Raw genomic sequence first — 16,041 nt, 5'->3', positions numbered from 1 at the left:
GGTTGGAAGGGACCTCAGGAGGTCATCTAGTCCAACCCCCTGCTCAAAGCAGGACCAATCCCCAATTTTTGCCCCAGATCCCTAAATAGCCCCCTCAAGGATTGAACTCACAACCCTGGGTTTAGCAGGCCAATGCTCAAACCACTGAGCTATCCCTGTGACTTGCATCAACAGAGCTCTAGTGTAGACAAGGCCTCAGTCTTCCATGAAGCACCCCTGTTCAACAAGGCGCATCTTAGTGAATGGATACAGACTGCCTTTCTCCACCTTGTGATATACTAAATCAGTCTTTTGTCTTTATTCACAAACATGGCCACCCTTTGCTGTCATGTCATTCCTTTTCACTTGCAATTAGTTTCAGTGTTTATAGTTGCTTTGTTGGTTTTCCATTGCCTTTTCTGGGTTGTTACTGGGGTGGATGATTGAGCAATATGTTACATCGTTCGCTAGCCAGAGTGGGGGTGACAGCTCCATTCCACTTGAATTGACCATCACCAAGACACATTATTCCCTGGTGACTCTCTTTCACTTCAAGACCATAAGGGCTTAATTTTCAGTATAGTTACATTATTCCTTAAATATTTCGCATATGCACATTTCACAATAAGTGAGTGTCGATAAGTTACAAGCTTTTAGTAGAGAACTCGCATGCTACTGTTTATAGTGAATTTAGTAAGTTTGTCAGGTCTGAGGAAGGAGCTGCTTGCAAGAATATTGAGCCATTTGCCAGTTGTCACCAATGGGCCTCGGTGTCACAGTGGGCATTTACTATGCTGAGTAACATTCAGTTCCTTATAAGGAGCAATGATTGGCTGATGACTGCAGGCAAGTTGATCACACACAATGCAGATAATGGTTTTTAAAAATTAACATTTGGTTTTATTCTGATATACCAAAAGTGTCCTTTCTGGTTTGTTGTCAAACAAGGATTTGAGGAAAGGTTCATAAGTCAGGAATAGTAATCTCTAGCACCAGTAAAAAGTAACAATGTATGAGAAATACTACCTATCGAAAGGCATTTTGATATGCTACCTTGCCTTGACTGTAGTGCTGCCTGCAGTGATTCAAGAACAGAAGTACTAACCTCAGGGCAGACTGTTAGGAAGCAGAGTACAAACCCCAAATTGGCTGTGAGTTCTATACTAATACTATGTCTACATTAGCACTTTTGTCAGCAAAATTATTTTCAGTCGGGGTGTGGAAAGAAACCCTGACCGACATCAGTTTCACTGATGAAAGCGCCAGTGTGGACAGTACTATGTTGGTGGTAGAGTGTCTCCTGCCATCGTAGCTACCACTGCTCATTTGGGGTAGTTTAATTATGCTGGCGGGAAAGCTCTCTCCTGCTGGCATAGAGTGGCTTACACAGGAGACTTTACAGTGGTGCAGCTGCAGCAGGACAGTTGTGCTGCTGTAAGGTCTGTAGTGTAGACATAGCCTTAGAGTTCACCAGCCATTTATCAAGTGCAAACTCCTTAGGCACTATAGCAGCATTAACATGGAGTCACAGACAGTCCCCTGGGCTACTCTGAGCTATCTCACCACCCAGGTGCGCGTACTTTTGTGATCAGTGATCCTTTACACCAAGAAACACAGCAATATTCAAGTTACTCTGAGTCCCAAAGGACCAGTCACTTACCCCAGGTCAGTTGCACCTGAAGTCTCACAACAGAGATAATGCTTTCAGCCAATCCTGTAAAAAACTATATAAAGATTTATTAAATAGGAAAAAGAAATTTAGACAATTCTTTACAAGGGTAAAGCAGTAAACATACACAAATAAGTTACAATCTTAAATTTCAAAAGGTAGTAGAAGTTTCTATAATCCACAAGCTCTATGTCCTTTAGGGCTAACCCAGGTTAAGCAGCTGGGGATCTCTTGCTTATGCCTGGAAAAATCTTGTCCCCAGAGTCCAAGCATCAGTTTGTGTTAGGGGTTTTATACCCCTCATGTCATGTACTCTGAGCTGGAAACTCAACTGATCGGAGGAATCCACTTGGATGACTTGTTGTCACAGGGAGGAGGACAGAACAATAAAAGTATTTTGTTCTCTTGAGGGTTTTTAGGGAGACTCCAGTTGCAGGGTCCCATAATAGTCTGTCGAGTGTTCATGGACCTTTCCTTTGGGGAAAGGCATAACACTTTCTTTTGAAGATGAGCCCCTCACTAATTAAGGTCTTTCTCCCATCTGGTGATTTATACAGTCACAGAGGTTCACAATGTAACTGCTGAAATACTACCTTACAATATCGGATACAATATTATAAATAATATTAATGCACTCACCAATTCATAAGCATTCAATGAAGTATAAACACATTCTTATAATTGTTAAAATAGATATTAGAATTATTACACAGGTGAACCAGACTGATTCCAGCTATGTATTTGTCAGTGTCCAGTTGAGACACGGGGACCTTGGTATGAGCAGGTACCTGATCTGCCAGCGTCACTGGTATGTCACATCTAACCTAGCAGCTAGAGCAAAAAACCTTTTCTAAGGTTGTCCATGTGCCTTTGTTGTGCATAAAATGAGGTGGCTGTTGTAATTTGTGAAAATGCAATCTAACTTAGTGTTGGTTCTCTTTGACCATATTTTTATGCAAGAAATAACGTAGAAATAAACTAAAAATATCTTTCCTGAATTCTATGGGTTGTGGAATAGATATGAAGTATTTGAACTATGCTTTTCTATTTTTTCCAGGCAACACCCTAAACATTTGCCCTTGCACCTTATTTGTCAGACTGTTACACAACATTGCTGATATGCTATCCATATTTGTTAAATTTTTTAGTTTATATTATGTTGCCAGTAATTTAGGTTATTTTCTTTTACTTAGCTTATCCCATATAAGAAAAACTGAGTACAGTTGCTAGCTTTCTCTAATTTCTACCCTTTATTTGAAATAGAGAGTTTTTGATATTGGGGCTGCTCTTGCCTGGGTGAAATGTACAGGCGAGTTCAGTGTTCTACAGAAATTAGAAGAACTTGGAGATTACTGTTGGCCTCCTCTAGAAGCTTTCTTTGCTAAATGTAAGTATAATCATTGTGACGGGTATCCAATTTCCTGCAAGATTCTGGACAAACATTATTGAATTGGGCTACACCTTATTGAATTAACTTTTAAATATCATGGGATCTCATATTAAAAATGCAAATGTTTGTGGTGTTGTGGGATTGTATGTAAGCTGTGTAGGAGACCTGACTAATGTAACCCTTGGGAAGTATTATGAGCTTCAAAGGACTCCTTTAGAAAATGGGCTAAGACAGGAATGAATTGATAGTTGAGCAGGTTTTCTAGAGGGTATTTGCTTTGGGGACAAGACCTTTATCTATGAATTACCTATTCCCAGGATCAAAAGTTCCAAACAGCATGGAGGAGTAATTCGCAGATTCATGGGGGTGCTTTTTTCTGAGCCAAGGCAATTACGAACTTGTGATCATGAGGGGGGAAAAAAACCTTGGTGAGCCTTGAAGGACTACTCACCAGCCAGAGACCTTGTAGGATTTGGGGCAATCTCTGGTAGCTTATTAGCATGCATGTACGTTCTTTAATTGGTTTTAATATGCTTTCTGTATAATGCTTTTACTTTAAGAATAAACATATTTGCTTAGAAAGAGCTGTGATAACTTGTAACTCTAGCAGTTACACTGTTTACAGCCTTTGAAGAGTAAGCCAAGTGCAGACACAGGCCTGTTAGGTGGTCTGCCTTGCTGGGGAATAACAGCCTTAGAAGAGAACTGTGCAGCCTGGACATGCCCTGGTCAGGAAGTAGAGAGGTGCATATGTCAGTCCAAGAGCGGTAATGGCTTAGGAGTGGGAAATCTAAGATTGGGTGCTCTTGCTGGATCATAGAGGTGCAATTCAGGTGCAGTTGCCCAGACTGACAAGCATTTAAAAAAAAAAATGGGGGAAGATACCTTGTCATGGGGTGGTTGGGGGTGTGGATGTGTGTCTGAGTCCTATATATTTTTTTTCTTTAGCTTTGGAGCAGTTGAGGTATCGTGGGAAAATTAGAATCTTTTCAGTACAGAGGATTATTCTCTCATACTTATGTATTTGTTTTCTAATGTTCATTACAAAGGAAATTCTTATCTTGACTTTATCCCTTCCTGCTGCTTATTCCCTCATTGACATTCCACTCTTAGTCAATGATAGTAATTTTCACAGCAGTTGATTGTATCTTAAATATCATAACCTCATTTATGGAATAATTGACAAGAGCCAGATGAACTCTTAGAAAATAACAAAGGAAAAGACAGAGAACATGATTATCAGCTAAGTGAAACAGTTTCTAAATGCAGTATACTTAATTTTTCCGTGGAGTCATCCACTCTTCAGTTTTGTCAGCTATTCTAAAGCTAGAAAAACAGCTTAGCAGTCTTTCCTTTGCAATATCCAGTTTTGCTCCAGTGTTTATCATCGTTCTTGCTGCAGCTGCCATTGGTATGATATCCCCTTCTGTATTAAAAATAAGCTTTTGATAACTGGGATATGTTCTGTCATCAGTGACATTGGAATCTGAATCCTACTTGGCGTGAGGTACTTTTTTTCGTAGAGAGACAATAAACCAGAATATTTTCTCTTACCTTCCTTTTCAAGAATGACTGTTAAAGAAAACAAGGCTGGTCTAACATTTGATGAAAGACTTCAGTATAACAAAAAACAAAACAAGAGTTTATATCTAATTATAAAGAAGTGACTCACTAGCACTTTCTAAAAATTATCTGAAGTATAGTAAAAAAAAAATTTAAACAGAAGTCCACAAGTTTGACAGTGTCTTCAGGCAGATTAGGACACTGATAATTTTGGTCCCATTAGAAACTAGTGAGAAGTCAGTTTCAAAGTTAAAACAACTCCATAACATTTGGAGACAGTCTGACGATTGGATATGATCAGAAATTTTGCAGTCATCTTGCTCAGGAGGCTTTGTCTCTTGTTTTGATGTCCTGTGGGTAGGATGGGTGCCTCCTATGTTAAAAGACAACATTCCCATATACTGACTCTGTCAGATATTTTTAGAAACTCTTCAATTTTTTCATTTTAAAATATTCCAGACTAGTAAATAATTAGCTCTAAAGTCTTAGCCCACTTGGTTTTAAGTGTAAGCTCTTCTCCTTCAGAGAACTGTTTGTGGGTACCCTCTGGTACTCATTATCTGGCTAATATTTTTCTTAGTTCCCAAAGTCTTGAAATGGTAATGGATTTAATAGGTAACTTTACATCCATTTTGTGTGGATATTTTAAAGTATATAACAGTGGTAGAGTGAAAGATTGTTACTTTGTCATCCAAATGAAATACTTGATTGAAACAAAATGTTTGGTGAAACTCTTAACTGCTGTTCGTTCTACTACATGACTGTGATGGTTAACACATTTATATCTGTTTGTTATATTACTGTGATTAGAGCTGAATAATATCTGTCAGCTTCATGAAACTTTTGAATAAATTATTCAGAAAGATGAGAATTTAATTCTTATGATCCAAAAAAGTTCTATTGTAGTAGCAAAAGGCTCCATGGCACTGAGATGTAGGCTGAGGATGACAGGGTTTGGGCTTTTAGTACAAAGGGAGAATCATTTAGTCCTTGATTCAGCAAGGTACTTAAGTACATGCTGGCTTCAAATATGTGAGTAGTGTCACTGACTTCATTGAGATTGCTCACATGTTTCAAGTTAGGCACAATGCTCGTAATTTTAAGTACCTTGCTGAATTCAGTTGGGACTTACATATTTTGTGCAACAGTGGAAACAAAAATAATCCACATTCTGTTTGAAATGTATTACTTTGTTTTAGCTTATTTCTGTTGTTGATGAGGGGAAAACCAAAACTAGACACATCCTGTTTACGGTTATAGAATATACAATGATTGTTAAAAGCAAGCAGTTAAACCTATTGTTTGGCTTTTGGTTTTTTTTTTCCTTACCTTACTAATTTCTGCCTACAGATAAACATTATATAACTAAAGTTGCATTGGAAGACTGCAATTTAGTTGAAGAGTTTGAAGTTCAGAGTTGTGAAAACTGTATAAAGGTAGGACAAAATACTAAAGTGTGTGTGTGTATAATTTTTTTTTAAAAAAACAAGAGTGATCAAAGATAGTCAAAGTTACAGAAACTTGTAGGGAAGCTATTGGCCAAAAATGAGTATTCCTTTTATAGGATCATTTTCCAACACTTATTAGGAGTTGCATGCCTCTTCAGATAATTACACTGCTCCAGGTCAATTAGTTATGAGTACATTTCAACATTTGGTATACACACGAATGAGATACTTAAATACATATTGTTAAATGCTTTTATAGTTCTCATCACAGTTGGGTTAAATTCTGATTGGTTGCATATTTGTTTTTCTTGATCTTACAGAAAAGTGAATTTATGAAAAAGAGAGGAAATTGTGAGTTTTCCCAAGAGAAATTTGCTTTTGCTATAAGCTCATACACTAAAGCCATAGAATTTTGGTAAGAACTAAGTCAACTAACTAGATCGTCTTTGTGTATGTCACATTTTTATCTTTTTCAGACTTGTCTTGGTTTGTTGACCACCCATTTAAAAATCAGATGATGCCTAACTGATTTACCATAGTTTTGTTTACTTTCATATTATCTCTGTTTCCTGTCTTAGTACTAAAGACACTTTTTATCTTTGTCTGTGTTAGTGGCGTTTTAAAAAAATGCCCACCATTACCAATACTAGTTCAGCAACATCAGCTCGAACGGTGTTGGTAGCGGTAGGGTAAATGGCCCTTCAGCTTCAGAAGCCAATTTCAGTGCTGTGTGTTAAACATGGTCCCATCAGAAAAACAGGATACACTACTGAAAATGGCTACTGGAGCTGATAGCTGCCTACAATAGGGCTCCCAGTGTTACTGGCACTAGTGGGGCTGACCCAGTGTTGGCACCAGTGGGATATTTAGGGTTTGAGATCATGCTTACTTCATCTAATATGTGTTGCTTATTCCTCCCCTGAAGTCATCCTTTGGGTGGTTGTGGAAACTGTTTTATAGGTATGACTTCAAATGGAGAAAGAAACGTAAAACTAAAACAAATATTATTCATGCAAATGGTACAGTATTTACTTAGTGTATAATGCTATGCCTTGTAAAATAAACTAGCAACAAAACACTGGTTTGCTGAAATTAACAGTGCTATCACAAGCAAGTGCTGCTTTTGGCAAATTCAGTTGTGTCTGTGGAAAGGCTGTATACTTCATAAAGATTCCTATCTTAGGGAGTATTGGGCCTGACATATATTGTCGGCATGCATTTGGAAGGATTGATGCCTTCCTAATGTCTCCCCTCAGACTGGGTGCCAACTGGTAAAGTAGATTTCTTCTTTTAGTAGCTTCCCGTATGAGTGCTCCACTTTAGGTGAGTCTGCATCCCTGTGCCTGTGATTGGAGATTTTTGGTAGCAGTGCTCATTCGGGCTGCTTATACACACTCCCACAGTCTTGGGCTGCTTTTGGCGGCTCTCTATTATGCTAAGCGGCCAAACTGCCTTCAGTTCCTTCTCAACCACTTTTGGCCTGAGGTGGAGCCCTTAGCAGAGCCTATTTAGTATATCTTTAGTGTTACTCTTTAGTGGTGTTGTTGTTGTAGTGATAGAGTAGAGTTAGTTTGTTTGAACTATCCTCCTCTCCCCTCATTTTCTTTCTTTATTGTTCAAAAAATATATTATTTACTCCTGAGGGAATTCTGCACAAAAAAATTAAAAATTCTGCTCCAAAACAATAAAAATTCTGTGCACAGTATTTTAAAATTCTGCATATTTTATTTGTCAATAAATAAATGTGGCAGCTCCAGCATGGCAGAAGGGAGCACAGGCCACTGGCTGTATGGAGTTGGGAGATCACCCTGCAGTCCCTTCCTCCCCCACCCTCTTGTGGCCATCTCATCTACTTGAAGAGTGGAGGAAATAGGGGCTCTCATGCTGTACCCCCCCATATATAATTTTCTTTAAAGATAAAGTTACGTTACGACCACATCCAAAGTTCTTACCAAAAATACTTTCCTCATACCACCTGATTAGCTTATACCTATCATCGTTCTTTCCCAAGGCACGTGCAATAAAAGGGAGGCCCTGCTCCACATGCTAGACGTTAGAAGAGCGCTAGCATTCTCAAAAGAACTAAACTGTTCAGAAAATCATCAAAATTATTCTTTTCTATTACTGAAAGATCAAAGGGTTCAGCCATATCTAAACAAAGGCTTTCAAAATGGATTTCCAGTTGCATTCACCTCTGCTATAGTCACAATGATATGCAGCCGCTGCCAGGAACTCGAACACACTACACAAGATCGATTTCCACCTCTATAGTCTTCCTGAACAATGTACCAATCAGACATCTGTAAAGCAGCCACCTGGGTAAAAAACTGAAAAAAACTTCTGTAGCAGCAGTGCTTTTGGGTTCCTGTCTATATTAGAGAGAAGCCTTTGTAGATTGTACCAGTTCACACCTACCTGAGATGAAGAAACTGTTTGGTACAAGCCATCTTGTAAAATGGCTAGGACAGCGATAAGTGGAATTAAAACATAGTTTGTTTATTGCATGCTCAAGGTGTTCTCATTGTTTTCTGCAGTTTCTTCCCGTGTGTCCAGCAATTAAAAAGTTAAAGATGCAGCATTGTTGTAGATGTAGTTGTTCATAGAACTGAGTGGAGAACTATAGTCATAATCAAAGACAACAAACATGAGAACCACAGGCTGGAAAATTGCTTCCTTTATATGAGGGTGAGGAAGCTAATTTCCTTTACCACCACTTTGGTATTCTCCTCCCTTCAATAGTTAGGGGCAGTGATATGTTTGTTATTTGAAAAGTGACATTTTTATGAAAATTGTTATTTTAGTGGTAGATACTTAAACCCTATGGCCTAGCACTCATCAGTATTCACTTTACCCCTTATAATTCTTGTGGATTAGACATTCCTATATTTCAGTGATAAAATGCTCTCTACTTCTGTAGTAAATAAAAAAAGTATTTGTGTCTGAAGGCATCATGGTAGAGCTTACAAGAAAAGGCCAGTCTTCCTCTTTCAATCAGAGAATTTTGTTAGCTGTCAGTCTGCTGCAAGAAGATTCCTAGCTAGCTGGGAGAACCTCCAAAACAGTCAAAATAGAATAAAATACCCTCTTGTTTTTTTTGTTAATGTTTCTTTGTTAAATGAAGTCATAAGCAATAATACAAGTCACAAATGAAAAATCTGTTTTGCTGTTGTTCTGATTTTTGCTTCAACTCCTCTGGATAGCATTGGATTGATCCAGGAACAGAGGAAGTCTACAGTAATTCATTCAAGAGGGCTTAATGGAGTAGTTGTATTAGTGTATTGTTCAGAAACAAGAATATATTTGCCTAAAAACATTAGTTTCAGCACCAAATAAAGTGCAGTATATATTACAGTACAGCTGGCCTTTCTGCACCTCAGGCATCTTTTTCAGCCTGAAAAAGTGAAGTTGAGCTAATAGAAAATCATGGTAAATATACCCTCTCAAAGGATTTGAACTGCACTTCAATAAGTTCAACAGAGCTGAGTTGCAATTTATCTTCACTAATGCTTTGCTCCTGATGCACCCCATTTCTTCCTCCCCTGAATATTTAGATCTTTCTGAACTGTTTTTTAATGTGGGGGAGGGAACTGCCAGAATTGACTGAGTTCTGTACCTTGCCCGAGATTACACACCTGAAATCAATGGGACCATTCAGATTAGTAAAATTAAGCATGTTTATAAGTGTTTGCTGGATTGGGTCACAGACTTGCACATATTGAGGAAATGGAGTGGTTGGAGAATTTTATTGTGAAAAATGAAAGTTTGTTTTCCTTATGATTAGTCATTTTATATTGTTCAGAAGTAATATACTTTATTAACTGATACCTTTTTAATAATTTATTTTTAAGTCCTGAAAACCATCTTCTTTACGGTAACCGGGCTCTCTGTTTTCTTCTCACTGAACAATATGGGTAAGTAAATCATTTCTGGAATCTGAAATGCTGAAGTTTCCTGTAATTGCAAACTCTGAATTGGCCGTATACTTGGTAAAGTAGTATTTTAATCCCTTGAAGATACAATGCTTGGTTCCTGAAGTAATAATAGCACAGTATAAAGGAGACAGGATAAAACTGATTGTTTTCAGGCAGACTGAAAATAGCTGTTTAAAAAAAAAAAAAGTGAGCTGTGTTGTCATCCTAGTTCTTTGTTAGGCTTCATATTTAAGTTTCATCTTCTATTTTCTGTTTTCATCTTCAACCTTCTATTTTATTGCTGATTGTCTGAGCAGAGCCATCCAGCAAATGTGTTTATCTTGCATGGCTGGATTTCCATCCATTTGAAAGGAAATTCCACGAGGAGAATATGATTGAAAACTTGAAAGATGTAAACATCTTTAGAAAACATGTATATTTTGAATAGATATAATTTGCAGCAAATACAAACTAAAGCATCTAAATATTACAACTATTCTGATCTTTTCCTCTAACCTTCCACCTGTGCCAGGGATCCCATCCCATCTCCTGATATACCTTACCGCCACTCTGATCCCCTCCATTTCCCTGGTGCTCAAACTCATTCTTAGCATGCTCCCTTCCATTGCAGCACAAGCATGCTTTTGTTTATGCCATTTTAAAAAACAAAAACCCACTGAAACCCTACTTGCTTCTTTAGCTGTTGCCCCTTTTCCCCTTCATTTCTAATTCTCCCCAGACTAATTGAATGCATTATCTACTCCAGCTGTCTGGAGTTCCTCTCCTCCTATGCCACTGTAGCCCCTCTTCAGTCAGGCTTACTTTCCCTCCACTGAAATGGTTCTTGCCAAAATCTCTAATGAACTCTCCTTGGTAAAACTCAGAACCAGTACTCTGTTGTCACTGTCTTTAAATTTTGCCATTGTTAACCATGCTCTTCATTAAATCTTGTTTTCCCTCTGCTTTCATGACTGTCCTCTCCAGCCACTCCTTTAGCATTTTATTAAGAATCCTCTTCATTTCCCTTCTGACTTTCTGTGGGAATCCCAAAGAGCTCTGTCCTTCTCATCTCCTTTTTCTTCCTAACTGTTCTTAGTCATAAATATGAGTTCAGTATTTTTATACTGATGACTCAGATTTACCTCTCCATTCCTGATGTGTCACCTGTCCAAGCTAAAAATCTCATCTTGTGTCCCTGGCATTTCTTTGTGGATATATAGTTGTCAGGTGAAGCTCAACATAACCAAAATAGAGCTCAACATAACCAAAATATGATTTCCCCCCATACAAGCCTCCTTCCCTCCCGCTTTTAGTCACCGTAGACTCAATTTCTCTTTCACTCAAGACCATAATTTGGGTGTCATCTTTGACTCATCCCTCTGTCTCGATCTTCACATCCAAACTATGCCTAAATCTTGCTGCTACTTCCTGCCTTTCCTTTCTATCCACACAGCTAAATCTCTCATTCAGGTCTTCTTTCATCTTGCATCTCAGTCACTGCAATATCCTCCTTTCTGGTGTTGACAAATCCTGTCTTGCCCCACTTACAGCCATTTAAAATGCTGCTGTAACAATCAATTTTGATGGCTTGTTTTGACCACATCAACCCATCTTTGCATCCCTTCATAGTCTTACCCCTTCTCCACTGCATCAAAATACTTGTTTTCACCTTTAGCATCCTTTTGCATGGTATCGAGAAGTTGAACCCTGCGTCTAATGCACAAATGATGCCTGTCTTGATTGCCACAAGGCCACCTTATTGTCCACTTTCAGATCCCTCCTTACAACTCCTCTCTGCGTTGATGGCTACAAAAAACTTGATAGTTAGGCAGCTGGTATGCTGTGCTTGTTATGCTAACAGCTATTGTCCTATTATTCCTTTTTAGACCCCCTCCATAAGTTTTTGTTATAAACACCTGTTGTCTAGTCTTACACGTAAATTAAAAATTGTTTTGTGCAGGAATTCTTTCTTTGTTATATCTGTACAGCGTCCTGCACAGTGGGGCCCTGAACTCTAGGTACTACTGCAATACTAATAAATATTTCCTTTTGTTTTTTTTTTAAAGGAAAGCTCTTGTTGATGGAAAAAGGGCCACTATTTTGAAGCCTAATTGGCCAAAGGTTAGTTTAATGTAAATTTGGCAACAACTCTATCTTTACAGTAGAAAGAAAAATACATCAAATGGTCTAAATACAAGATACCAGTGTCTGATATAGGGGCACAATCCTTTTAGATGCAGAGTGTTCTCCACTCCAGTTAGCTCTCATGGAAGTGGCAGGAGCTCAGCTCAGTAATCAGAGTAAACTTTAAAAAAAAAAAAAAAAATTAAAATTTAGATTGATTTTTTTTTTTTTTTAAATATTATTGGGTGGTGTTTTTGTATGCATGAGGCTGGAGGGTAGAGAATATATTGTACATTTTAAAAACACTGTTGTGATAAATAAAACACGTATTATGTTGCTACATAGCATTAGAATATGCACAACACTTCATAATAAAATATGCAGAACAGTGAACGAAGTCTCATTCCCAAAGTTTTGTCTAAAAAGACTTGAACAATTGTGTAATTGTCCATATTTAAGTGCAAAAGTGATATTGGGGTTTAGGGAAAGGCATCTTCACTTTTCTCTGAAGCCAGAGATGGGATACTAGACTTGATTGATCATTAGTCTGTTTTGATGTGGCAAATCTTATGTAACACTGGCCATTCAGCAGTTGGCTAGAACAGACAGTAACTTGTATGTTACTGAGTAGGTCAAAACTTTAACTTGTTCAGTCTACTAAGACACTCTTTCAGCTACAGGTTAGTATTTTTCTTTTTTGAAAGAATCATCACTTTGTAAAAAAAATTTAAATTGATATTCACGTTAGGGTCATTATCGCTTCTGTGAGGCGCTCTCGTTGCTGGGAGAACATGAATGGGCCCTGGAAGCTAATGAGAGAGCCCAGGAACTCTGCAAGAATATTCCTGAGCGAGTTAAGGATCTTATTCTGCAAAACACAAAGTTAAGGAAGGAAATGGACGAAATTAAAGGTAGCTTTTTCTGTCTTCAAGATATTTTCTGAATACAATAAAGTACCTTAAACTGCAACTTTCCTTTCAAATGACTTAACATTTTTCAGTTGCTGGATTAGTGCTTTCTGTGTTAAATTTCTATAGGTCTGAAAGTGAGTAAAAACAGAAGAAAGAAAATATTTTTTGAGAAAAAGTAAGTTAAAGACAGATTTATTTTTATTTATAAAAATTAACTCAATTAATCTAAAGTTAATTTAATGTTTGTTTAAATAGTACAGAGCACAGAGTTTGCTTGAATTACTATGTTATACACTAACAAGTAAAAATAAGGGGAAAAGAGGCAAGTATCTGAACCCAGCAGTGTCTAATGCCCATTAATCATAATGAGGGGTAGTTGTGGAGGAGTGTAGGAAACAAAGTAATTAAAAAATGTATTTCAGTTGTTTTGTGCTGACTACTACTACCTCTAGATTGTTTTCTTTAGTTTTTTAGTTTCCCCATGCTATAAATTGTAAATCTAAAAAATCCTGAAAACATAACTAACTTTCCTTCTATCTCTGTTGCAGTACTGTAGCTATTAGGGAAGCAGATTGGGAAATATGTTCCATTTAAAGCATGAAAAGTTTAGATTTAGATTCAGCTAAACCACAGAAAATCCCTAGGGGTTAAAACCATATTGAATCTTAGATATATGGAGTAATTGAGCACCAATCATCACATGTAATAATCATAGATTAATTTTTAGCATCACTGAAGTTTAACATGTACATCTATTGGGCAATCCCAGTCTAGTCAAATGTATCTTTTGGCTCTGTATATAGAAAAATATAGGATTTGACCCTTCAGGTATTTTTGTTCCCCCTCCACCTTAGTCACTGTTTATTTCGCTGTGTTAAAGTGCATGCCTATAAACTAAGCTTTTTTCTCTAAAAGATGCATTAGATTTTATTGTTACACTTGTAAGCTTTATGGCATGTGCCATTATAAAAAAGAATGCAGTAACTAGAATTAAAACCAGTTTTCTGTAAAAATTAGTGACCTGAAGAAATTCCCTCCATAACCTCCTTTTCTGTACAGCAGAAACAACATTTGCTATAGCATATTGAGTATGATTTATGTGTAGACAGAAACGGTATAAATGTACGCTCTTTATAGAAAACATCACTTTGCTATTTGATTAGAGGTGCTGTCCACTTAGTTCTTTTCTTGCTGGTCAGTAGTCTGAAGAACTTTGGAGAGCTTGGTAGCTTGGCTACATGACCACCTCTTTAAATATGTCTAAGCTATCTGTGATCCATCTATTTATGGGGATTTTTTTGCAATACATATACAGTCTATAGTCTTAAGAATTGCCTATATGACTTACCAACACTGAAAACATCATTTTATTTTCCTTAGAGAATGTGGTTCTTCACGGTCTGATTTATTCAATGCTCAAGAATCAAAAGAAATGGACAAAGAAAGGAGGAAAATACAAGCAGACTCTAAAGACCACAGCTGTCATCAAAAACACAATATCAAGGTAACTTTAATCTTTAAATTGTACTATTACTGATTAGAAATTACTGTTAATAACGTGTGCTTTATAAAAATTGTGGACTTCCTTGATAGACACAGTTTGTATTATTGAGTCCTTAGACACTGTCCCAGAAGCTCTGATAAACTGGAGCTGACAAAACTTGGCTCATTACTCACTATACCAACTTTGATGAGTATTAGGTGACCATATCCACTCCTGAAGGGCTAGCAGCTTTATTCAGCTCATCTGTCCTGCTGCATCATGAAACTGAGTTCCATGCAGATTTCTCCCCTGATGCACACTGTGTGCAGCCTTGCCTTTCTTTCCTGATTTGAAGGAATAGTTGGAAATTGATTGGACAGGGGTGGAGTTTGGTGCTGGGGGAAGAGAAGAGACTCCCAGCTGGAATAGACAGGGATTGTTTGGGGCTCACTGGAAGAAAGAATCCTAACTGACATTGCCTCAGTGGCCAGAAAACCATCTCTACTTGCCTCCTGGCACAGTCCAACCTTCAGCCACAGGATTTTGGCCAGTCATTACTTACTGCCACAAACAGTAGGCTGCTTAGTGAACAAAAATGCAGTATTTCCAACCTCAAACATTCAAAAAAGTAGGTTTTTTTTTTTTAAATTTGCTGTCCTGTTTGAGTTTTTAGTGTGCATTCAGGTCACATTTTTAAACTCTTCTCCGCAACCGTAAAAGCTATGGGTAAAACTCCTGGTCCAGCTGAAATCAGTGGGTGTCTTGCCAGGATTTCACACCAGAAACTTTTTAATATGAAACCTGAGGTTCTCATGCTTTAATGTGATTCCAGGAGCTCGGGGTTTCAGTAAAACACCAAATATCGGGACAGATTTGCAATGAAGTTCAGATGGGAAATTCCAGTTCACATCACTAGAAACAACACTGTTTGTACCTGAGCAACAAGACCAGACATTAGATAAATGATAGAGAATAGATAGGAAAGACTGAAAACAATCTGTAACAGGACACCTAGTATTGACTTCAGATGTAAATCACTGGAAAGTATTGTAAATTCCCTGGAAAGCGATACCTTAGTAACATATAGGAATAAATAATGATGGTTGCAGGAAAAAAAACAGGAGTACTTGTGGCACCTTAGAGACTAACAAATTTATTAGAGTATAAGCAGAGTAAATCTCTGTTAAGAATTTAGGCCTGGTATACTTCAGTGGGAAAAAACATGGCAGTGTAGATGTTTCAGTACAAACCTCTAGTGTAGATGGGATTTGAAAAGGTTCAGTTTATCCTGTCTTGCAACAAGGGTATTCTTGACTGGTACAAATCATATTACACTAGTACAGGGGCCGGCAACCTTTCTGAAGTGGTGTGCCAAGCCTTCATTTATTCACTCTAATTTAAGGTTTCATGTGCCAGTACTACATTTTAATGTTTTTAGAAGGTCTCTCTATAATATATAATTAAACTATTGTTGTATGTAAAGTAAATAAGGTTTTTAAAATGTTTAAGAAGCTTCATTTTAAATTAAATTGCAGATCTTATCAGTTTAGTGTGATCCTTACC

At 37.6% G+C, this 16,041-nt stretch overlaps 1 protein-coding gene across 4 annotated transcripts in view; it reads left to right on the top strand.

The window, feature by feature from the left end:
* The window catches only part of TTC3 (tetratricopeptide repeat domain 3), a 132,923-nt gene that overhangs the window by 19,719 nt on the left and 97,163 nt on the right, over positions 1-16,041 (top strand). For all 4 annotated transcript variants that reach the window (XM_048866992.2, XM_048867002.2, XM_048867011.2 and 1 more), the window contains exons 7-14: positions 2,912-3,035; positions 5,952-6,037; positions 6,370-6,464; positions 9,898-9,960; positions 12,027-12,081; positions 12,833-12,995; positions 13,122-13,170; positions 14,376-14,499. In XM_048866992.2, the coding sequence (XP_048722949.2) occupies positions 2,912-3,035; positions 5,952-6,037; positions 6,370-6,464; positions 9,898-9,960; positions 12,027-12,081; positions 12,833-12,995; positions 13,122-13,170; positions 14,376-14,499 (759 nt within the window). The remainder of the gene's footprint in view (positions 1-2,911; positions 3,036-5,951; positions 6,038-6,369; positions 6,465-9,897; positions 9,961-12,026; positions 12,082-12,832; positions 12,996-13,121; positions 13,171-14,375; positions 14,500-16,041) is intronic.

This window comes from Caretta caretta, chromosome 1 (assembly GCF_965140235.1).
Source record: "Caretta caretta isolate rCarCar2 chromosome 1, rCarCar1.hap1, whole genome shotgun sequence".
NCBI lineage: Eukaryota > Metazoa > Chordata > Testudines > Cheloniidae > Caretta > Caretta caretta.
Note: the sequence above shows the minus strand (reverse complement) of the source record. Positions and strands in the feature narration are given on the sequence as shown.